The sequence below is a fragment of the Myotis nattereri genome (assembly GCF_964212035.1).
Source record: "Myotis nattereri genome assembly, chromosome: 1".
In the NCBI taxonomy this organism is placed as follows: Eukaryota; Metazoa; Chordata; class Mammalia; order Chiroptera; family Vespertilionidae; genus Myotis; species Myotis nattereri.
This window is the reverse complement of record NC_138075.1, coordinates 199,735,861-199,761,182: the sequence shown is the minus strand read 5'-3', so window position 1 is coordinate 199,761,182 and position 25,322 is coordinate 199,735,861. Positions and strand designations below refer to the sequence as shown.

Sequence of the window (25,322 nt, the reverse complement as noted above, 5' to 3'; positions counted from 1 at the left end):
TCTTTTAGCTCTCTTATTCTGCTCTCTTATTCTATACTCCTTCCCAGAGGGAGCCACTGCTAGCAGCTTTCTTTTTGTTGTTGTTGTTATATTTATTTATTTGAGAGAGGAAGAAATAGAAACATCAATGATGAGTGAGAATCATTGACTGGCTGCCTCCTGCACATTGGACAGAGCCCGCAACCCAGGCATGTTCCCTTGACTGGAATCGAACCTGGGACCCTTTGGTCCACAGGCCGACCCTCTATCCACTGAACCAAACCGGGTAGGGCAGCAGTTTGGTTTTTATATTCCTGGAGTCTCCTTTGCAGATAGACATATGGTTTAAAAGCTAACCTTGAGCAGGCACTCACCCTGGGCCTGGCCATCAGGAAAAGCACCAGCAGCTCATTCGTGAGAGCCGCTGGGCCAGGATGCCTTGGGCTCATTCACCACCGTGGCCAGAGCCAGTATCACATGATATCTGGGAATGAATGGAATGACTAGTGAATGAAGGATCTGAGACACACCGCAGGCTCCTTCTTAATTTTTTAAATTTTATTTGAGAAAATAGTGACTTCTGCCATTTTCTTATTCAGATTCACACATCTAGAAGCATCGGAGGTCTCCAATATTGAGCATCATTAAAGAACTGGTCTGAGGTGGACAACATACTTGGACAGAAAAAAAAACTCCACAAAAAAGAATGTCTAGTGCCTATAAAACCTGGTTGGATTTCATCTCAGAATGATTTCCCACTTCACAGGTTTTTCATAAAATGACAGCGTTTTGTCGAGAACTAAAACTGAGATGTGTTTTGATTTACATTTTATTTCCTCCACACTAGACACCATGTTTCAGGTTCATCTCTGCATTATAAACACCTTTTAGAGATGCTAGAAATATCCACCAACTACACACCTACAAATGTGGGGGTTCATTTCTGCCAGAATTCTTATATAATTTCACTAGGTGGGTCTAGGCTTTCCTGCTATGGCCAGAAGGAAAATTTAGACTTACAGAAAAGACAGCTTTATATTTCAATGGAAACTAAATCACAAAAGTCTCTGGGGTTGGGGCTCAAATGTGCACTCCCTGGGACCAGATGTCTTTATTGGGGCCTTCCTTAGGGAGGGAACCTTTTCCAGGCACAGTCAGCCATCCAATCAACCTCTCTCCCACTAGGTTCCAGGAGGCGGGTGGCCCTGCCCGCGAGTGTGCAGGCCCGGACAAGGCAGCCCTTTGTCGGGGCGGCCCATTGACAACCAGAGCAGCCCTGGCCCATCCCCCGCCCTGCCTCCCCTTTGCAAAAATGTCTCAGATCAAGACAGAAACACAGCCTCAGATGCTCTTTGCAATGTTCCCTCCTCAGTAACATAATCCTAAGAGAGAAAAAACACATACACACAAACTTTCCTCACATTTATAATCTAAAGCTTGTCTCACTTCTTTCTGAGCAACTGCAGATCAAAGGGCTTGTCATCCATCTACCAACACTCACAACGAGCACTTATTTAAAATGACTGAGCGTGCAGGTGGAATCAGGAAGATCACACGTAGCGGATTAAGAATACGTGGGAATTATTACGAATCAGGCCAGCCGAAAGACAGTCTGACGCCTTTAGAAGAATGAAAATAATTTTTTTTTAAAGAGAATCACAGGAATCCAAGCAAACGACTTCACTGGGTGGTTCTCAAGACCTCTGGGCAGAATTCAGCCATATGGACCCCTGGTACCAGGGACACCGGCTTTGGGGGCTTATCTGAAACGACGGCAGCTGATGGACTGGTATTTCCATCTCGGGAGGTCGCATCCTCTCAGGAGATGCTCAGAGGCCAAGGTCTGGGTGCAGCCGGTCAGTGGCAAATAGCAGCTCAGGCATGGTGAGTGGCTTCAGGAGGCGCGTGGACAGCACAATCACCTAACAGGAGGGCAAACACCACAGGCAATTAGGGAAGACAAACTCAGGTGATTATGATGAGATAGAAAATGCAACACGTTTCTTTGGGGAGAGGCAGGAGTGGGTACCGTGGAGAACAGGCAGAAAGCGGCAGCTGGAATACCTCCGAGTGCTGGTGTCCTGGTGGAAGGATGGCCCATGGGTCAGCGTGGCTGTGCCTACTGAACCTTTAACCAGCAGCACCGAGAAGGCCGAGCTCAGCCCCTCCTTGCTGCCGAACTGAACCTGATCATACCGTCACTTTGCGAAACAGTAATTTGACTTTGATGTAGAGGGTTCTCCTTCCTTCAGGAGCATGAGGAGGTACACCCAGAGGTAAATGCTGTTGTGGGTGATGATGATGATGATTGTATTGACTTCCTAGTACCCCAAACCGGGTGGCTTAGCGAACAGAAATTTACTGTCTCATCGTTCAGGAGGCCAGAAGTCCAAGCTCAAGGTGCTGGCATAATTGGTCTGAGGTGGACAACATACTTGGACAGAAAAGAAAAACCCCCCAAAAGGAATGTCTAATGCCTATAAAACCTGGTATGATTACGTCTCAGAATGACTTCCCACTTCACAGTGCCTCCCAAGGTCCTGAGGGAGACTGCCCCGGCTCCCTTCCCACTTAGCTTCCTCGTGTCTTCACATCGCCTTCCCCTCTGTGTGTCTGTGTCCGCGTCCAGGTCCCCCTTTCTATTAGGACACAGCCATGGGGTCACCCTAATGACCTCATCCCCATTTAATAATCTACAAAGACCCATTTCCAAACAAGGTCACCTTCACGGTACTAGGGGTTCGGACTTCAACAGCTTTTGGGAAGTGGATACAATTCAACCCGTAACGACGACGGCGATGATGATGTCAGCTAGTAGTTGTCAGTCCCCATGATGTGCCAGCACTGAGCACCGTCTCATTTAATGGACATTTAACCTTCATAACAACCCTAAAAATAGGCACACACATTATTCTTACTGTGCAGGAAAGGAAAATAAAGCGCAGAAAGGTTAAGAAACTTGCCCGAAGACACACAGAGAGTAGTGAAGCCAGGGCTCCAGCCCAGGCAGGCTGGCTCCAGCATCCAAGTGTCCGCCTGGTCATTTCTCCAAGGTCAGCGCTCTGGGAAAGGCTGCGTCACTCCCCTGGTCTGCATGGACCTTCGGGCCTCTCTGGCCTGTCCCTGCGAAGGGGACCCTCCCTGCTTCCCTCACCAGGGCCTGTCCTCTGGGGCAGACCTGCCTCTGCAGCACGGGCGAGTGTGGTCCCAGGGCGGGGCTAGGCCGTGATGTGCTTGGTAAGAGCTGGTGAGGTCTTGCTCAGGCAGGCACTGAACGTTCACGGGGTGAGAAGGTGACCATGGGAAATGGGGAAGGAGGTTCTAGAACCAGAATTCCACAGCCCAGCACCTGAGCGAAGACAACTGCAAGGCCGGCAGCAGGACCGAGCTCTGCCTGGTCACACTGCCAGGTTGTGCCTCTGGGAAAAGAGCAGGTGGACATTGCACACTCCCTGTCTCCCCTCCTGCCCCTAACTGTCCCAGGTGCAACCAAACCTATGAATTAACCAACTCCCACTTCCCAGCTTACTGGTCAACACCAGGGTCTACATACCCCATTGGGGAGGAAAAGCAGATAGGGATGAAGCCAACGTTGGAAAGGGAGAAAGAAGCACTTCATAATTTTCTTGTTTAGTTAAAAGAAAAACAAAAAACGAGGGCTATTAAAATTTTTTCTTTCTAAAATAAAAATTAGAAGCAGCTATTTCACTTTTCCTTGAAAGGGAGTAAATTTCAGCTCAGTTATGCTTTTGTCAGAAAAGAATGCACTAGAATCTGTGCTCACTTTTCCCTGAACAGCACATGATGGGAGCTTGAGGGCAGGAGTGAGTCTGAGCAGCGACCACCCACAGGCAGTGTAGACGCCACAGGAAAACGTGGCTCTGGGGTGTCTACTCACTCCTCAGGGTCCTCAGGTTAAGAATGGGGGCCCCTCAGCAGGCCCCGCGCAGTGCGTGCTGACTGGCTATGCCCTGGGAAAGCCACTGCTCTGGAGCCTGGCCTCTCCGAAGGCAAACAACAGCCTGAGCCAGCAGCTTGTGCAAAGCTCACATAAGGTCAAGTGTGCAGGGCAGGGGGGGCGCTCAGCAGTCCTGAGCTGCCACTTCGTTGTGTTTTGTGAGTGGGTCATAGGCCTCCTACTGAATCGCAGGAAAGCTGAGAACTCTAGAAAAATATGCATGCTCACACACACAAGGTCCTGAACACGGTTTCAGGTGAGGTTCGGGGACAACTAAGTTTCAAGTTAAGAAACACTTCTAGAACCACAGGAAGGCTGGCTGAGTGGAAATTCTACAACTAGAAGGAAAGAGAAAAGCACTGAGACTCAGAGGAGGTGCGGAAGTAAAGTGCAGAGGTACAGAGGCGCACGCCGAAAGGGCTGGCGGCTGAGGACACGGTTGTCTTTTTCAATCGGGAGGGAGTCTCAAGCTCCCGACTGCTCTGAAATCCAGTTCCGGGTGAGTCTCTGGGGACCCAGACTCATACGGGGAGAAACTGGACTGTCTGGCATCAGGCAGAACTCGAGGGCGGCTTTCTCTCAGAGATGCTTGCAGTGATTACTGGGGCACTGAGACACGGGGCCTCTTAGGGTAGGACTGGGGAGCAGCCATAGCTGTTTGCTCTGCCCTGTTGATCCCCTTAGACCCCGCCCCACCCAAGCTGTGCACAGAGGCTTTGCATATGAAAGCCTGGCCCTTTGCAACCTGAAAATTACTTAACAAATTGCAGCTGAATCAGAGAGACCCAAAACTTCCAAAAGAAGGTCCAAGGCCCCATAGCAGCTTGCATTTCTTCACAGCAATGGGCCTCATCTGGGCACCTCCAAACCCCAAACAAAGAAGAGGAATCTCTCCATAGCTCCTGCTGGGTAGCCTCAGGCAGAGGCTAAATTAGCACCTCCTTAAGGATCCAAGAGCCAGTGTACCCAGTGGTCAGAGTGGGACCATCCAGATTACAACTCCTCAGATCCATAAGGGACACATTCAGGGTGCAGTCTCAGTGAGCACCAAAGCCCCACTGAAGCAAGTCTTGCCCCAGAAGGGTGTCTCCAGCTTAGAAGTTCTCCTACTGCAGACACAGCTGATTCTCACAGCCAATTGGCCTGGAGGTCAATTCCTCCCAGTGATCCTACAACAACCAAGGCATAACTACAACAAGACTGTGCACAAAGCCCACAAAGGGGTGCACCAAGAGTGTCCACCTCAGGTAATTGGGGAGGCTGAGCCACTGGGCCCTATAGGACACCTAACACAGAAAGCCACTCTATCAACACAGGGAAGCATAAAAAATGTGGAGACAAAGAAACAAGTCACAAATGACAGAAATGGAGGAAAGCAAATTACTGGATATAGAGTTCAAAACCACGTTTATAAGATTTTTCAAGAATTTTCTAGAAACGGCCAATAAATTTAGTGAGACCCTCAAGAAAACTAGTGAGACCTCCAATGAATTTGGTGAGACCCTCAAGAAATCTAGTGAGACCCTTGAGGTTGTGAAAAGGACCAAGTAAAAATTAAGCATACACTGACTGAAATAAAGGATATTATGCAGAGTTCCACCAGCAGACTAGAGGATCGCAAGAATCAAGTCAAAGATTTGAAATACGAAGAGGAGAAGATCACCCAACCGGAAAAACAAAAAGAAAAAATCCAAAAATATGAGGATAGTGTAGGGAGCCTCTGGGACAACTTCAAGCATACCAACATCTGAATTGTGGGGGTGCCAGAGGAAGAGAGAGAGCAAGATATTGAAGGCCTATTTGAAGAAATAATGACAGAAAACTTCCCCTACCTGGTGAAAGAAATAGACTTACAGGTCCAGGAAGTGCAGAGAACCCCAAACAAAAGGAATCCAAAGAGGACCACACCAAGACACATCATAATTAAAATGCCAAGAGCAAGGGACAGGGAGAGAATCTTGGAAGCAGCAAGAGAAAAACTATCAGTTACCTACAGGGGAGTACCCATATGACTGTCAGCTGATTTCTCAATGGAAACTATGCAGGCCAGAAGGGAGTGGCAGGAAATATTCAAAGTGATGAGTAGCAAGAACCTACAACCAAGATTATTTTACCCAGCAAAGCTATCATTCAGAACTGAAGGTCAGATAAAGAGCTTCACAGATAAGAAAAAGCTAAAGGAGTTCATCACCACCAAACCAGTATTGTATGAAATGCTGAAAGGTATCCTTTAAGAAGAGGAAGAAGAAGAAAAAGGCGATTTTATTATGTAAAATAGAAAACAGCGTTTTAAAACCTCTGTTCCTCAGACCAGTTAATTGCAAATTTATCTTTAAAAAGTGAAGGAACTGAGTGGGGGGAGTTTCATAAAGGAAGGAGCCCAGCACCTGCACACAAATTCCTTCTCACGTCCGCTGAGTCCCAAAAGGCAACGGCCTGGGTCAGCACCAGGGAACCCCGGGAAGAGCAGTGACTAGAAGCTAAAGCATCTGAGGAGCAATTTTTAAAACACTAAGTCCTGCGGAGTTAGAGATGCGAGGTAAACACCTTGAGCTTCTCCCAGAAACCGGAAGGACCAAGCCTTAAGAATAAGGATTATCTCTCAGAACTAAGGCGTCTGCCCTAGGAACAGGGCTAAATCAAACAGACCCACCTCCACAAGGTCTAAAACGAAGCTTTCACTGTTTCCAGGAAGTTATCAGCTAGAAGAAAATATAATTGTATTCAGAGAGCGACAACAGAATCCAGCGTCTACAATATATCCAGCATCTACCATGTATCCAGCATCTACAATGTATCCAGCGTCGACAATCTATCCTGCCGGAAGCTGGTCCATCCTTGCTGCTTGACACAGTCGCTGCAGGGAAGAAACATCTGCACAGCATATGGTTCAAGGGACCTGGGGTATATGGCATACTGTTCTTAATATGTTTGCTCCCCTTCTTAGCGCTATGTGTTTTAACCAAAGTCACTTCTCTGAGAAAGGTTGTTTCCCTAGGTGGGGATTTTCCCCTGGAGTTAGGGAGGGAACAAAACCCCTGAACTAAGTGCCAGGTGGGTAGTTAATCACTTTAACTATGAACAATCATGCTTAAGCTACATAATCTTTACTTAAGATAATCTCCTTCAGTTACTTCCTTGTAGCTTAACAGAACAATCCAGTAACCTTGGAATGGAGATAAGAAACGCCCTAACCTTTGTAATAGAATGGATAGGATTAAAATCAACTGGTATAAATACAGATGTAACAGGAGAAATAAAGACAGAACCTGGCTACAGAACCTGGCTAGGCTGCTGATCAACTGAACACTGCCTCTGTGTCATTCCTTCTTCGCCAACTCTGTCCACACCTTTGGGAACCCCTGGACCTGCTGGGGTTGGACCCCAACAGTATCCAGTGTCTACAATGTATCCCAGCGTCTACAATGTACCCAGAGTCGACAGTGTATCCAGCGTCTACAGTGTATCCAGTGACGACAGTGTATCCAGTGTTGACAGTGTATCCAGCGATGACCGTGTACCCAGTGTCTACAGTGTACCCAGTGTCTACAGTGTACCCAGTGTCTACAATGTATCCAGCATCCAGCATCGACAGTGCATCCAGCGTCGACAGTGTATCCAACGTCGACAGTGTATCCAGTGTCTACAGTGTATCCAGCGTCGACAGTGTATCCAGCTACGACAGTGTATCCAGTGTCTACAGCAGTGTATCCAGCGACAACAGTGTATCCAGCGACGACAGTGTATCCAGCGACGACAGTGTATCCAGTGTCGACAGTGTATCCAGCATAGACAGTGTATTCAACGTCGACAGTGTATCCAGTGTCTACAGCAGTGTATCCAGCGACGACAGTGTATCCAGCTACGACAGTGTATCCAGTGTCGACAGTGTACCCAGTGTCTACAATGTATCCAGCATCCAGCGTCGACAGTGTATCCAGCGTCGACAGTGTATCCAGCGTCGACAGTGTATCCAGTGTCTACAGCAGTGTATCCAGCGTCGACAGTGTATCCAGCGACGACAGTGTATCCAGCTACGACAGTGTATCCAGCTATGACAGTGTATCCAGCGTCAACAGTGTATCCAGCGTTGACAGTGTATCCAGTGTCTACAGTGTACCCAGTGTCGACAGTGTATCCAGCGACGACAGTGTATCCAGTGTCGACAATGTATCCAGCGTCGACAGTGTATCCAACGTCAACAGTGTATCCAGTGTCTACAGAGTGTATCCAGCGACGACAGTGTATCCAGTGTCGACAGTGTACCCAGTGTCTACAATGTATCCAGCATCCAGCATCGACAGTGTATCCAACGTCGACAGTGTATCCAGTGTCTACAGCAGTGTATCCAGCGACGACAGTGTATCCAGCTACGACAGTGTATCCAGTGTCGACAGTGTACCCAGTGTCTACAATGTATCCAGCATCCAGCGTCGACAGTGTATCCAACGTCGACAGTGTATCCAGCGTCGACAGTGTATCCAGCGTCGACAGTGTATCCAACGTCGACAGTGTATCCAACGTCGACAGTGTATCCAGCGTCGACAGTGTATCCAGCGTCGACAGTGTATCCAGCGTCGACAGTGTATCCAACGTCGACAGTGTATCCAGCTGTGGGAAACCACCTATTGTCTTCACTAGCAGAGAGGTGTAGACAGAGAACCCGGAAGGCTGGTGACCTTTGAAGCCCTAGCAAAGGTCAGAGCTGTGCACCACCTCTGTTAATCCAGATAATGGTAGCTGAAGCAACCTCCCCACCTTTAATCATGTAAATCCTTATTGATAAGAATAGTCTGTGTGTCACTGGAACCTCCCTGCCTAAGGGCTATACTATGGGTGGATCCCGAACCAAATAAAAGCTTGGCAAGGCCTGAGCACCAGTGGAAGTCTTTCCTCTTGAGTTGGACCTACCAGCCTGGCCCCCATTATTTCCAAATTATCTCTTGTCTCTTCTCTTTCATTTGTGTGTGGCTCCTCTTCCAGATCCTGAACCCTGAACCATGTGGGACGTGGAGGGAAACATCTACAACATCCAGTGTCTACAATGTACCCAGTGTCTACAATGTATCCAACGCCTACAATGTATCAGTAAAATATCCAAAACACCACAGCAAACAGCCGGTATGTGAAGAGGGAGAACAGTCGGTATAAGTAGACACAGAGATAACCCAGACATTTGAATTAGCAAACAAGGGCTTAAGGTTACTCTTATAACCATGACAAAAAGAACCTGTAGGAAAAGAGAGCTGTAATGGTGGCAGACACAGGAAATTTCTGGGTGGTACTAGTATATATAAAGGAGAACACAGGAGAGAGATGGAAACCTGAGGGAGGAGGGTGAAAAAGTGCCTTAAGAGATACATCAGCCCAAAGCAACTTGTGGTTCCTGTTGGGATCCTGATAGAAATAAAGCGACCGTAAGAACAACAACAATAAAAAAGAAACACTTCTGCCCTGTGACTTCCAGTCCCCACCTCCCTGCCGGCCTCCGGGGGCCTCAGAACCAGTGCCCCGAGGGCAGGCCCTTCCTGGTGAAGGTGAGGCAGCATCTCTCAGGATGCTTGCTGGAAGGACCGAGGGACTTGGAGGGACTCGGGGAGAGAAGGCACCGACTCCGCGGACGTCGACCTCTCGGAGCAGCAGTGACTGAGCCGAGGGAAGCCACCACCTCGGGCTGTGTGCTGGCTTCCAGCCACACTGACAGGGACTCGGGTCTGTCCCCTCCATGGAGCTGAACCAAAGGCCAGGCCCCGCCCCCTACACAGGCAGGTCGTTACATGGCGTGTGGGCTGGACCAGCGTGCGTCTAGGGCCTGCCCCGTGGAGGCTGAGGAGACACAGGAGGAAACGCGCAGCATGGGGGGTAAGCTGGGGGTCTCAGAGGAGGGAGAAAGCCGCAGAGACCAAGGCTCTTGCCGCAGAGCTAGTGGCTAAGAGCTCAGGCTTAGGAGCGTCCGTGCTGAGCAGGCTCCGCCGGCCATTTGCCAGACAGAGGACTCTGGAGAAGTCACTGTATGACTCTGAGACTCAACGTCCTGTAAAGTGGGAATAGTGATATATCCACATCACATGATTGTATGAGGATGGAATGTGAACATGTATGTAAAATATTTAGCCCGTTGACAGGCTCTAGAGGGGCTTAAAATGGTAGCTGCTGTTGCCATTCTCATCCGCACCACCACCTCACTCTCCCACCCTCTATTTGGCCCATAAGGGTCACCAGGGCTGAGGTGGTGGTGGTGTGCGGGGGAGGGGGGGGGGGCACAGCCATCCTCCCGAGTGCAAATCTGATTCTGTTACTCAGCGGCTTAAAATCCTTAGGCCTCCTCCCTGCCTTTGATAAGCCCAGCCCTCTCAGAGAGCGTTTCAGGAGCTGAGACTCTGATGGGGGCTCAGCACTCCGCGCCCAGTCCCTTCCCACCAACACCTCACCCTCAGCTCTGTATTCTCTCCGTCCTCAACTATTTCGGCCTCACCGCGGGAACTCCGGAGATGCTTCTCTATCTGCAGCATGAGTTCCCTCGTTCTCTGCCTGAAGACCTGCCAGTCTGCTCAGGCATCACCACCTCCAGGAAGCCTTCCCAGCTACCTGCCCCTGAAGACTGACTGTGTTCCCACGGCCGTCGGCATGACCCTGCCTTCCCTGTTTCCTTAACTGGTTCTTTTCATTGATGCTTAGCACAGGGCTTGCTACATATCAGGTCCTTGTAATGAGTCAGTGAATGACTGAAGGAATGAACAACTCCTAACAACCCTATGACACGGGTACATATATGACCCCTATAAACTGTGACTGTGTCCATGACTGTGTCCTAATAAAAGACAGCGAAGGAGGCAGTGAGTTAGCAGCGGTTGGCTAACCTAGGAAGTTTCTCTAGTAAAAGACTGCTCAGACAGCGCTGGGTAAATTTGTTTCAAATCAATTCAACTAAACGCCTATTTGTCTAGAATTCCCGTTTTGATGAACAAGCAGGATTGCACCACTAACATTTCATTTACAGCAGAACAGCTGCTGGGCCTTAAGCATTTTCATATCTTAGGCACCTTTTGGTCTTCAGATTGCTTTTCAGCATTTTCAGAGGTTTTTGTTTGTTTGTTTTTTTTTTTTTTTTAGTCCATTTAACTAATGGCAGTTCTGCATGACTTGGCTAAAATAGCCCTCAAAATTCTAAAAAATGAAGCAAATGAGGAAAAAAATAGGCACTCAAAAATGAACAGGAAAAAGCGTAAGAGAGCCTGAACCGAGCCTGTGAGGTAGCAAGCGTACATTTTATGAACACAGTAATCAAATGTGCGATATTAAGCAAATTGAGTACTAGAGAACTCCCTTCAGAGAACCGGCTTTTCCCAGGCACTGAGGGCACTGGGGGAAACTGCCCTCCGTGAGGTGGGGGCTCCCTGAGGGCCTCAGCCGGGGGCTCCAGAAAGGCCAGGCTCCAGCGGGAAGAGGGACGCTTCCGCCTTGGTTCTCAGCCTGCCCTGGGCTCCGGGGAGCAGGCCGGCGCTGGGAGAGAACCCCCTTCTCTCCACGTCCCACTTCTGCGGGCCAGCACTATAATTTGCAGGTGCCAGCTGCTTCCAGTTCTATTTCTGCAGAACAGCGGAAGCAGGCAGTGCAGGACGCAGAGCCCACCACCCTCTCATTTCTCATGTTGTGAGTGGAAAGGAGCAGGGGATACCATTTTTTTCTCCATTTCCTTTTAAACTTGGGAGATTCTTCCCAGGAAAAGTACCCCGTGGAAGCACAGGTGCCGGCATTCGTATTCACCCAGGCGATGCACTGGTTTTGGGCACATCTCATATTCAAGGCCCTGCACATATTCACACACTCACACACCTGCGCTAAACATAAAAGATCTGTTCACTAAAGCAGTGGGACAGTGGATTAACTACACTCCAGAAACTCAGTGTGAACCGTCCGACTGGCTGGCACATCAGAGGCCAGTGGGCTGTGCTCACCTCCCTGAGAACGGGAGTGGGAGGCTGCAGGCCATCTCCTCACCTTTGTCCCTTCTGATGTTTCTCCCCCCCCCCCCCCCCCCCCCCAGTCATTTGATTCCTCTCCTTGGGCTTCCCATCAACCTCAGAATAGCCAGGAGCCAGGCTTTTGAGCCAGGATTTAGGTGTCCTTGAATCCTTGAAGCTGTGCAAAACTGGGTGTGCATGAGCATATGTTTGGGCCCAGTTTTTTTAAAAATTACACTCTCACCAAATATTTAGCCCAGGGATGTAGAACCACACGAAAGTGGAGGCGGGCTACACGCACGTGCCTATGAAAAGCAGTGGGCGGCTGGGTCGAGCTGCCCACATGGTCTTTCTACTTCCTGAGCTGGCCTGTCCCTGTATTTCCTGGGAGGGTCCCTCCCTGTTATTTTCCTCCCACAATCCCAGGCTTCTGCTGGCTTCGGGCCACCACCCAGCTATGGAGTTCAGCCCACAGAGCTGTCTGGGCTTGGAGCCCCAACCTGGCAGCGAGTGAGCCAGACAGAGGCCGCACCAGGCACACGCACTCCAGCGAGGAAGCCACATAGCCGACCTCGTGGCATGGCTGTGGCTGTGGCTGTGGCTGTGGCTGTGCGCTGGGGCGGGGGCTGCCTCGTCCCCCCACCCCTTCTTTCTGGTAGTCAGGAGAGCGGCCTTCTCCAACTGCCCACTTCCCCTCATCAGCACATCACCAGCCACCCAGGCGGAGAGTGGAGGAAGCTCTCCCACTTGAGAGGGCGGTCTCAGTCCCATGGGAGTGGCGGGTGCGGCTGTGGTCTCCGGACTCCACTGCTCCAAGCAATCGTGTCACTTTTGTGAAAGAGAATCCATTGCTGGATGTGCCTTTCCCGGATTCTGTTGGTTTCCTTGGAAGAGCTGACCCCTGAAAGCCTTTCTGACTTCAGCTCACAGCCTTCTCAGTGAGGAGCCTGTGCAGGAACCCCCTCGGTCATTCCCCCCTCAGCACTGGGTGCTCTCGGTACACGAATCTATGGCGGGAGCTTCCGTGTGTAATGCCCGTCACTATTAGCGGGTGAGTTCCTGTGGAGCAGGAACATGTCTGGCCTGGTCACCGTTCCATCTTCAGAACGAAGACCAGAGGCTGGCACAGAATATGACTACTCAGTTGGTCCAATGTAACAGGTGTGATGGTGCATCCTGGACTTGGGAGACACCCCACAGAGAAGACCTGGGTGAGTAGCACTGATACAGAAGACAGGGGTTTTAGCTGTCCAGCTCTATGTGAACACACACGCTGGTGTACCTCCAGAAAAGTCGCTTTTATCTACGCTACAGTAACACAGCAAAGTTTCTAGTGTTCAACACCCGACATCCAACGAACAATCATGACACTCAGCGCCAGACCCTCTTTGAGGAGCTGGGAATAAAACCATGAGAAGTGCAGAGTCCTGAGGCTGGAGGGGAGCATGCGGGAGAAGGGAGGTCAGAAAAGAAGGCCCGAAGGGGGGCCTTGCCGGCCATGGCGGGGAGAGGGGCAGGGGCCACCTGCCTCTGCACTGATCAGGCCGCCCCAGGACAGGGCTCTCAGGTCCGGCTGAGTGTGAGGGAGACACTGGGGCCAGGAGAGCCACACACAGTAAGGGTGCTCTGACCCACATCACGGGCTGGGCAGGGGGGCTGCAGAAACTGAGGATGCTCGGTTTGGACACCAGCGAGGGGTGGGGGGGGGGGGGGAGGACCTGGAAGAGGGATGCGCCTGACTTGCCTGTGGATTCTGGGCGGCCCGAGAGCTAGACCCTGCACTGGCGAGTGAGAGCTCTGGGGAGGCCGATTTGGATGTGTCTAGAGGAAGCAGAACAGTCATAACAATGAAGCCCATGAGATGCAAGGAGGCCGCCTGCTGTGGGAGGGACAGAGCCTCATCACTGGGACGTTCCTGCGGATTGAGGAGGCCAGATGTTAAAGACAGAGGGTATTAGACACGCATACTGTCACTGTACTTCGCCGGCTGAGTCCAAGTCACCCTCTTGGCGGCCAGGCGTGTCTTTGAGAGCCCGTGGGTGCACAGACTCGGTGTGGCTCACACGCACTCCCAGGCTGGGTGTTCAGGCAGAGGCCGGCTCCATGTGTGCGAGCCTGTGTGCAGCTGGGCTGCAAGGCCTGGCTCTGCCCGCCCAGCAGCAGGGAGCTGCTCACACCCTGGTCGGGCAGAGTCAGCGGCGGGGCCAGCACAGTTGTGAGTCCATCCAGTGCCGAGAAAGGGAGAGCTGCCTCCACAGGTGGCACCCAGCAAGCATCCAGGGAACCGCCTCCTCTCAACCACTTGGAGAGGAGGGCGGACGATAAAGAACTCGATAAAGAACTCGCAGGAGTCTTCCTTCGCCTGTTAACTCTTCGGGGAGCTTCGCACACAGGACAAATGGCAGCGAGGCTGCTCCTGAGGCCTAGCGTTCTTCGAGAGCTCGCTGTGCAGATGACGGGGCCCAGGGTCAGAGGCAGCAAAGCCATGCAGACCCGGTTGCCGTTGTCAACCTCAGGCCACTGGGCTCTGACACGCCTGCACTTTATCCCTTTAGAGAGGGATTAGCATGCCTGTCAGGCTGTTACAATGCATGGCTGCTCTGAAGAGCTAGGAATTTGGTTCTCAATCATTAGGGGCAGCAAGAAGTGTGCTTTCTGATGAAAATAAAAGTCGTGCTGAAAAGGCAATCGCTCGCTAAGCAGATCCTCAACCCTGCTGCTGACAGAGAGGTTGTTAAACGAGGCAGAACCTACCACGGTATCAGAAACGTCACCGGCTATGACCATGACAGTGATAGTAACAGCAGAAACGGTCACAGGCGATGACTGGCCTCTCCTCTGCTCAGGAACCTGCTGTGGCTCCCAGATACCCAGTCCCCTTTCTCAGCTGGGTATCTGGAGATCAAGAGGGACCAGGTCTTCTCTGCCTCACCACGTGGCCCATGCCAACACCACCGATCTGGTCCTCCTGCAGCTAATTGTGTCATCAGACCACAGGGCCTATGGGGCTCCTGCCACTTGCTCAGGCCTGGGAGGCCACAGCCTGTGTCCTCAGCCTCGTGGCTGATAGTAACTGTAGCCACCATTCACTGAGGTTGATGTCCCAGGCACTCCCCACTTATCTGATTTAAGATTCCCGGCCACCTCATTTTCCTAACGGAGAAGTCTGAGGGCCTCACTCTCCCGGATCACCTGGCTAGTGAAAGGCAGAGGTTAGGTCAGCGGTTCTCAGCCTGTGGGTCGCGACCCCTTCAGCGGTCGAATGACCCTTTCACAGGGGTCGCCTAAGACCATCCTGCATATCAGATATTTACATTGTAGCAACATTACAGTTATGAAGTAGCAACGAAAATAATTTTATGGTTGGGTCCCAACATGAGGAACTGTCTTTAAAGGACCAGAAGGTTGAGAACCACTGGGTTAGATCCAAACTCAGGCCTGTAAAACCAAGCGGTCTGTGTTCTTAACCACCCGGCCACTTAATTGGAGAGTAAGATGGGACCCGACAGGAGGCTACACTCATTGTTGTCTTGACAATGCACCTTCCCCAGCTCCTCCAGCCAGGTCCTCAGACTGCCACAGAGGCAGGCGGTCCTGGGAGTTACCCTCAGTTCTCTGGGGCCCGGAAAGCAGTGAAAGCTCTGGAGTAATTCAGCGCTGACGGACGCTGGAGAACACATGCAGGAATTGGGAATAGGGACAACAGCGTGTCGGCCCTTGGAGCCCAGAGGCAGGAGAAGGCCCCCACAGGGAGGCTGGCTGGCCTGGCACAGGCAGAGGAGGAGGACGTGGGAAGGAGCAGGTGGGGGAGAAGTGGGGATGACGATGGGAGCGCTGGGAAGTCTGATGAAGGGCCCGCGCCACCCTTCCCTCTCCTGCCCCAGGACTCATAACAACGAGGACTCAGACTGGTACCTGGGTTCCTGGCTTCAGGGTTGGCACAAGGTCTTTGATCATTTTGGCTTCAGAGACTGTGACGCCGCCCACCACGAAGAGGATCAGGAGAGGGTGGTCGCTGGGATGAGGCCGGCTCACCTGCAAAACAAACATCCTCTGTTAGCGATTGGAGGTGTGAAAGGCGTATGAGCCCATGGACCAGTAAATGCACACGTCTCCTTATGACATCCCTCCAAATATTTTATTGAAAGAAAATTTCAAGGAGTGGGGGCTATTCCTTAAGAAGAGAAGACGGAGGGACACCTTATTCCTTCCTTATCGGTCTCCCGCTCTCAGCATAAACGCGCCCCTTCTTTGTTACACAGCTCTGTTTACTTCCTAGGAAGCACCCGCCACAGTGTGGGGTTCACCTGTTTGTGGTCGTCTCCTCTAGTGGAACATAAACTCACAGGACAGGGACCTTGCCTGCTGTTCCCAGTTGAATTTCCAGCTTAGTGCAATTTCTGGCACACAGTAGGTGCTCAATAAATATCTGTGGAATTGATGAGTAGTCAAAGCCCTAAGTAGGTGTTGGTGAAGGATGTGAAAAGATGAAAGAGTCTGCCATCCACCCTTGAGGAGTTACTCTACACCAAGCACGTCAAACTCGCAGGCCGCAGGCTGCATGCCTCATTTATTTGGCCCGTGTTAGCCTTTGAGTTTGACATGCTTGCTCTGCATGGACCACTCCACCAGGGGCTGCAGAGAATTCCTCCTGGTGCCTTCCAGTTTCACCCATGAGCCAAAGTGTTATTATAAACTAAAACATGAGTGACTCACAGCAACCCCTCAGGAAATGCAAAATGCACGGCACATTGACTTAGTGACTAACTGAAGGGACAGCACGTTTGAGCCCCATCTGGAAGCCAGAGTTGGTTGGTTGAGGAGTGGCAGGAGGAGGGGAGGGGGTGTGAGCTGAGTTTCAGAGGCAAGCAGTCACCAGCTGGGTGGAGCAGGCCGGAGGCCCAGCCAGGACGCGGGGAGCAGGGCACCACGACAGGAAGGATGCTGCCGACTGCTCAGGTAGCCACTGAAGCCAGAGGGGGGAGAAACAGGCTTCGGCTCCAGAGGTGGAGAGTGTATTCACGAATTCACACTCGCCAATGTGCAAGCCCCACTGGGGCTATTGGACAGTCCCCAGGAGCAGTGGGGCAGGGCAGGCTGACAGGGAGCCCTTTCTCTTATCCCTGCTCCAGCTCCTTTCTCTGTTGGGTTCTTCCGGCTGCCTTCCCTGAATATACCCACTTTTCAACATCTTATTTTAAAAACACAAAGAGAATTCGCTAAGTGCTTTCCATTATATAAGCTACTCCTTGGCTTCTGGAGACGAAATTCAGAATGGGAAGGAAGGAAGGAAGGAAGGATGGAAGGATGGATGGAAGGAAGGATGGATGGAAGGAAGGATGGAAGGAAGGATGGAAGGATGGAAGGATGGATGGATGGAAGGAAGGAAGGAAGGAAGGAAGGAAGGAAGGAAGGAAGGGCGAGCGCAGAGCTGTATCTCTAAACTTCTCCAAAATGGGTGGTGGTGAATAAATACTGAGAAAAGTTAGGAAACTGATCGTTAGAGAAAGACTGTCACTCCTCCCCCGCAGCCTCCTGCCCACAGACCTCCTTCCCCTGGACTGCACTTGTTGATTTCTTTCTTCTAACCCACACCCCGTGCACCATGACAGTCCTGCTTGTGTCCCTGCCCCTGGAGCTGCTCTCCATGAAGTCCCCAATGCCCCACATACGTGGGAGTCAATGGACGCTCAGTCTTCATTTAACTGGCCATTTCTGTGCCATTTGTTACAGCTGATGACATCTTTCCTGGTTACCACAAAAGCACCCTCTCGGCTGTTCCTTCTACCTTTGCAATGGTTTTTTTCTCAAATTTCTTCATAGGTTTCATTTTTTTTGGCCTGCCCTTCTAAATGTTGATGCTTCTTGGGGTCCACCTTTGGCACCTTGCTCTTTTCACTTGATATGTCATCCCTGAAGGACTTCATCTACTCCTATGCCTTTCTTTATCACAAACATCTCTATTGAGTTCCTGGACGCCTCCAGGATCCCTCATCTCAACAGGTCTCACATGTGATGCACCGTCTCCCCCCCCCCCCCACCCCCGGTCTATTCCTCCTCTTCACTCTCTAACAGCATCACCTCCTTACAGTCACTGAAGCCAGATACCTGAGAGTCATCGTAGACTTGCTGTCTCTTTCATCTCCTGGATCAAGTCCTGTCCATTCTGCCCCCTCACATTTAATGATCTTTCCTTGATTTACACTGTCCCTGTCCTGGTCAGGCTCTCATTCCTTCCTCACAGATCACTGCCAGCATAACGCATCTCTGCCCCTGGCCTGGCTTCCCCATCCATTCTCCTCATTCCTGCTTGAGGAAGCTTTCTAAAATGCAAATATTTATTCCTGAATATAGTGCCTACCATACTAACTATTTTGCATATTGTCTTATTCAATTCTCAAAACATCCTAAGGAACCAAACGAAATCATTGGTGTATTTTGCAGATGAAGAGCTTGAAGTTTCATACAGTGACATGGTGACTAAATCATGGAACCAGAGGCCAAAGTCCAGAGGTCACAGTTTGACCGCCCCCTCTCCCCCCTGCTCTAACGCATGCTCACATTCTCTCCCAAGAGTCTCAGAGTTCTGAGGATAAAGTTCAGACTCCTTAGTATTTAATAAGGCTCTTATAACATGGCTTTGCTTTATGTCTCTATTTTTATCTCCTCCACACACACTATTTGCTAGAGCCATTCACAATAAACTGAGATTTGCCCAAATGCATCGTATTTGCTTGTTTATTTGTTTTGGAACGGTTTGTCAAACATATGACACTTTACTGAACATTTGTACTGAAAAGAGCATTTAACACAAGTGTTCAAGTCAATTTATTTCACAAAGCATACCCACCGGTGTGATCAGCACCCAGATCAGGAAACAGAAAGCCAGCGCCCTGGAAACCCTCTATGGCCCCTCCTGTCATTCCCACACAAGGGAACCAACATCTTGACTCATAACACTCAACATTGAACCTTGCTTTTTTCACTCTACTACACCCTCCCTGAGAGTTTCCCCATATTAATAGGAAAGACCTGCATCCCATAGGCATTGGGTTGGGACCATTGGTGGGTCTTGGCCTCTCTCTGAGCCCCTGATGTTCCAGTTATTAAAGACTTTGAATATCACCTGCATCATATTGTTTTATGTAGCAGACATAGTTTCCTCTGGGTAAACTATTCTCACCTCCTCTCCTTTACCTCCTTCCCACTTACTCTCTGTAAAAAGTACCATCGCCCTCCCCATCTCTCAACTCCTGTCCCAGGATCTAAATCTAAGGTACCTCTCTGCATTGGCCTTGTCCACTGGACTGCTTGCTACCTGGATATACTGGTGCTTGCTGTCTCCTCTCCTAGACTGTAAGATGCTAGAGTAGGGACTGACCATATTTACTTTGGTATTTTTGGCTTTGAGCATAGACCTAGTTTATGGTAACCTTTCCACCAATGTTGCATAAATAAAGCCAATGCACGCATGAATGAGACCCACGGGTTAACTGGAGATGCCCCTCTTTTCTTAGAGATGTTTTAGAGACTCTCTTTGCTTTATGTGTGGTTCTTCCTGGCTCACTGACCCGAAGTTACATCCAGCCCTACAAACAATTGTTGTTTCTCCTTAACCCTGGGACAGAAATAAAACTGGCTGCAGAACTTCAAGTGAACGGCATGTTCCCAAAGACATGTGCTTTCCATGAGCGAATCTGGATGCTGAAGTACACTGCGAGAAGCTTGAAGGATGCATTGAGAGATGAAAGGAAAAAAGCAATGAACAGCAACAACAAAGAACAATACCCTGGGGCCAGGGGGAGGAGGGAATGTGGATTTTGGTACAAAGAGACGGGTCTGATTAATGCATGCTGCTGTTTGCTATTTTGGTTTCTGTTTAGATTTATGTTTTGATACCAGACTTTCCTTTCAGAACATGTCAAGTCAGCAGGCGATTGGGCGGTGGAGTCTCTTCTATTAAAATAGCACATCTTATAATGTGCCACGCACCGCTGGGTCCCCCTCTTTGGAGATGAAAGATTTAAGCATCGTTACTGCCACTGCAAACACACAGATTAACCAAGCCAATCAGGCCCTCTGCTCTTCTTTTTTTTCATTTTCCAAACTTTCACTGGCTGTGACCTAAGACCTCGGTTATGGTCAGATAAGACCATTTCTTCCCACCGTCCATGCCAGCCTTTGAAGCAGGGGCTGCCGAAACCTCTGCAGCTGTGGGCCCCCAGGCACTCTTTGATGTCCCGGTTGGTTTTCATGAGAAGGGTTTCCGCTGCTTCGGGTGCTTGTGAGCTCTCGAGGAGTTCTGGGAATCCTGCTGCCAATTCTCTTCCGCTCAGTTTCTCTTCGTGTGTGACTCACTTGTCTTTAGTGCGGGCAAGTGTCCTCAACAGTGGGCAGGAACGTGCACCAGAACTTGGGCATGAAGGGCACCAGGCCCTGAGAACAGCCGTGCCGACTTTGAACATGGCTTGGGAATGGCTTTTCTCCCAACAGGAGTTATAAGAGCGCCGCCACCGCCACCGAACACTTCATGTCCGCGTGTGCTTTTCCCTCATTCACTGATCCATTCCACAGCTGTTTATTGAGCAACTACTATGAGCCAGACAGTTCTCTTAACACCAGGGATTCAGCAGTGAACAAACCAGAGAGGAGTCCCTGTTGTCGTAGAACTTACATTTCAGTTGGGGGCGAATGACAAAACCAGTACGTACATGGGGAAAAGAAAGGTGGTAAGTGCTTTGGAGGAAAATAAAGCAGGGGGTGGGCGAGCATGACTCTGCACCAGCCTTAGCATCTGTGAAGCAGGTAGGGGCTCCATTTTACATCAGAGACAAAGGGAGGCTTGAAGAGATGAAGTAACTGGTCCTCTCATTTGCTCCCACATCCAGTCAGCACCCGGTTCTGTGGGGTCCAGCAGCGCTTCATCTCCCTGAGTGCCCACCCATCTCACCTTCCCTCTCCAGCCCGATGCCAGTGTGGCCTCATCCACCTCTCACTGCTGCCAGGGTGATCTGTACAAAATGTACACTGGTTACATATGCCTACAACATTCAGTGGTACCTCATTGTTTTTGGACCAATTTCTATTGTTATAGCTCCTGCTTCTCTCTCTGCCTTGATATTTAGAACTACCTGTAGCTCCTTCCATGTACCAGGGCATTTCGTAACTTTGTCTCTCACTCCTACTGGTCTGACACGTTCAACTCCTGGGGAGCTCCTCTGACATGGGATTGAGCTCCTCCTTCTCTGCACCCGCACGTCCCCTCCGGCGCACACGCATCTCTCCTCCTGCAACCCGCAGTCTTCCTGCCCCTCTCCACAACACACCGAGAGCTCCCCGGGGTAATCTACACCACGGCAGGGAGGGTATCCAGTTGTCTCACATGTCTTCTTTACGCACCGCGGTGATGAGCACACAAACCAGGCTCTCAGTGACCGCTCACCAGCAGACAAAGTTCACTGACTGTCAAAACCAAGTTTTTGTTTTTGTTTTTGTTGAATGATTTCTACCAGAGTCCATCTCACTAGAACTTATGGATCATATTTAGCAAATGTTAGACAAAATTCACCCCTACCTCACAGCATGGAGTATAATTAAGAAGAGGAAAATATGAACAATGGTTATAAATAGTGTTGCAAATGGAAATTCTAGAACCTGTACTTACTTACAGCAAACACCCAGTGCTGAGATGTTTCCTCTTGTCAGAAGGACCGTTAGTATAATTGGCCAAAGCCAACAGTTCATCTCTCCCAGTCTTGTTTTCCTTGTGTCGCCAATGAGGCGCTGGACTAGATGACCTCCAGGCATGTCCAGCTCTCGCGGTCGGTCCAAGGAACTGATGTCATATTTCACCTGACACTCACGATCTTTGCCCTTCACCCCCACAGCGTATTCACCCCCACTGCATACTTCACCCCCACTGCGCACTTCACCCCCACAGCGCACTGCACCCCCACAGCGCACTTCACCCCACAGCGCACTTCACCCCCACAGCGCACTGCACCCCCACAGTGCACTTCACCCCACAGCGCACTGCACCCCCACAGCGCACATCACCCCCACAGTGCATTTCACCCCACAGCGCACTGCACCCCCACAGCGCACTTCACCCCCACAGCGCACTTCACCCCCACAGCGCACTTCACCCCACAGCGCACTTCACCCCCACAGTGCACTTCACCCCACAGCGCACTGCACCCCCACAGCGCACTTCACCCCCACAGCGCACTTCACCCCCACAGCGCACTTCACCCCACAGCGCACTTCACCCCCACAGTGCACTTCACCCCACAGCGCACTGCACCCCCACAGCGCACTTCACCCCCACAGCGCACTGCACCCCCACAGCGCACTTCACCCCCAGAGCGCACTTCACCCCACAGCGCACTTCACCCCCACAGTGCACTTCACCCCACAGCGCACTGCACCCCCACAGCGCACTTCACCCCTGCTGTGGGTGCTTCTGCAGGTCTTTCAAACATATGTGGACCGTCTCCCGATCCCCATGGTTAAGGGGCAGGCAACTGGCAGCCAGGAAGTTACAGCGTTACAGCGTGATCCCGCCCCTCAAACATGGTTGAATAATGGTCCAAGAATGGATCTCTAACCCAGGCGGGGCCAACTTTAGATCCTTCCTTGGGAATGGAGACTTGACCTAAGAAAGACAAGGCTGAATCAAAGCTTAGCTTGTAAGAACCAAAAGCTGTGGATTTGCTCTCCAGTCGTTCATTCAACTCATACTGAGTGAGCACCTGCCGCAAGCCCGGCCTGTTCTCAGCGACGTCTGCAGGCTGGAGCACGGCTCAAAGGACCTCCTGGTTTCCCGGTGGCGGCCCAGTTCGCAGTCCCAGGCTTCCCAAGGCCGCCGCATCGCTGCCCTCGGGTTCCCCCAGACATTCTTGGTCCTCACAGCAAACGATCCTTTCTCTGATTAATTAGTGCAATTTGTTGGCATTTTAATTGTAACTGAGAGAGTTTCAGCGCCCACCCCCTCTCCACCACCAGCTTCTCAGGGCCCCTGAGCAGTTGTTCTGTTTCCTTGTGGCCCTTTCCTATTGCCCCCAAGGCAAGGACGCTCTCAGACTAGCTCAGATGAAGGGCCCAGAGGCAACCCCTGGGTCCCATTGGACTCTTTTTCAGAAATCTTTTAATTTTTTCCAACTAAGCATGGCCACATAAGAAATGGAACAACACAACAAAAAACTTCTTAAAAACACACATAAAAAGAAATAAAGCGGCCTTATGCAATTCTCAGATAAAACCACCCTCCTCACGCCAAGTCCAGCGGAGGAAACATCTTGACAAATCATGTCCGTTAGTCAAAACAAGCTGGGGCCCAAACACATGGAGTAGATATAAAATATATTATTTTCAGGAGACTGAAACCCACACCACAAATTCCAGAAATGCATTTTAAAAGTGCTGCCCATTAGACACGCTAGTTTTAAATTAAATTAACGTTGTAGTGAGGGGGAAGGTATGCTTCGGTTTATTTATTAGATCACTATCGAGCTTTCCTGTAAGGAGATCAAGGTGCTCCGGGAACAAGCGTCCGTGGAGAAGACTGGCTGTTTGAAGAACCCCAGGCTTGGCCAGAACGGCTTCTCTCCCGTTTGGTTCCCCCTCCCCCTAGGGCACTGCCCTTCGAAGCCCGGCTTTCTGAGGCTAACCACAGTCCTTCTGGCCGAGGAGTGCATTTGGCTGGCTTGAAACACGTTCTTAGAGATGCATGAAGAATGATCTCATGGGCATGCTCACTATTCTCCCTGTGTTACCTACGGGCTCCATGCAGTGAGCTGGGGAGAGGAAGGTCCTGCAGCTCAGTTTCTTATCACTCCGCTGCCACGGTTTTCTTTCCTTCCTTCCCTTCCCTTCCCTTCCCTTCCCTTCCCTCCCTCCCTCCCTCCCTCCCTCCCTCCCTCCCTCCTTCCTTCCTTCCCTCCCTCCTTCCTCCCTCCCTCCCTCTCTTCCTCCTTCCTTCCTTCCTTCCTTCCTTCCTTCCTTCCTTCCTTTCTTTTTGGAGACTATATTATTTAAAAAAAGATTATGGGCAAAGAGCAGACAGGCCTTTCATTACCAAAGCCTTTTGGGACCCACCTTAAAACCAGGTCTGAAGTATAAGTGAATTTTCCATCCTCTAGGCCAGTGAAGGCGAACCTATGACACGCGTGTCACCTCATTTTTTTGGTTGATTTTTCTTTGTTAAATGGCATTTATATATATAAAATAAATATCAAAAATATAAGTCTTTGTTTTCCTATGGTTGCAAATATCAAAAAATTTCTATATGTGACACAGCACCAGAGTTAAGTTAGGGTTTTTCAAAATGCTGGCACGCCGAGCTCAAAAGGTTTGCCATCACTGCTCTAGGCTGTAGGGAAAACTCTGAGACTTCACCAAACACATTCCTTGCCGAGCTGGACAGTCAAACGTATATTTTTTGGTAGAGTATATACTGTATTTCCCAAAAGTGGCCACAAGAATATTTTCTGCTCCTCATGCTCTTGCTCTCTTCTCAAAGGAAAGAGTGTGTCCCCTCCCCTCGACCCTGAGTGGGCACTGGTGCCTGCCTGCACACAAGGACCGCTGCGGGGGAGATGCTGTGTGGTTTCTGAGGCTTCCCCCTGGCACGCTCTCTCAGGAGTCTGGCCTTACTGGCCTTTAGTCCCTTGTCCTTGGAACACAGCTGCCATGCTGTGAGGGAGCTCAGGCCACGTGGGGAGGCCTGCGTGGGAGGAACTGAGTCCCTTAGCTGCCAGGCTGGGCTGGGCTACGCGTCCACAGTCAGCATCTACTTGTGAATGTGCCATCTTGGAGGCGAATCCCTCCCTGTTGAGTTCTGCCCAGAGTACAGTTTCATGAACAGAAAGAATGATCAATATTATTTTAAGCCAATGTTTGGAGACGGCTTCTTATGCAGCAATAGGTAACCAGACCAGGGGGGGATGAAGGGCTTCCCTGGACAGTCTGATATATACAGAAGCGCATGCTAAAGCAATACAAAGAGAGCGATTTTAGCAAGTTGCAGTATGATGCAAACAAGGCCTGACTTTAGTAAAGGCAGAATCCAGCTGCTCTGACTTCCCTCTCACGGAGGATTTACTTGATGCAGAAAATCTTAGATTCAAAGGCATTTTTCTTAACGTTCACTGGCTGCAGACATATACATGATGAGATCGATGTCTGCGAGCTACTTCCCAGTGTCTGGGATGGAGGCCTCCAGTCCCCCACAGCGGGAGGCTGTGAGGAGGGCTGAGCACGTGCTCGCTCCCAGCACATGGAGACCATGCTTCCAGAGTGTTCCCGGCAGAGTCTGTGTCCTGAGTGGCCAGGGTCTGGCCCTGCTGGCTTCTATCCCCTTGAACCGTCTTGTCACGGTCCATGCACAGAAATTCACCAGCTCCCTACAGCTTCCCCAGGAG

General features: G+C 50.6%; 1 protein-coding gene across 1 annotated transcript in view; it reads right to left on the bottom strand.

Annotated features, from left to right (window-relative positions):
• Window positions 1–532: 532 nt before the first annotated feature.
• The window catches only part of SCFD2 (sec1 family domain containing 2), a 336,400-nt gene continuing 311,610 nt past the window's right edge, over window positions 533–25,322 (bottom strand). Inside the window, exons 8-9 of the mRNA XM_081088279.1 lie at window positions 15,817–15,936; window positions 533–1,901 (exon numbers count right to left, since the gene is read on the bottom strand). Coding sequence (XP_080944405.1) covers window positions 1,809–1,901; window positions 15,817–15,936 — 213 coding nt within the window. The 3' untranslated portion in view covers window positions 533–1,808. The remainder of the gene's footprint in view (window positions 1,902–15,816; window positions 15,937–25,322) is intronic.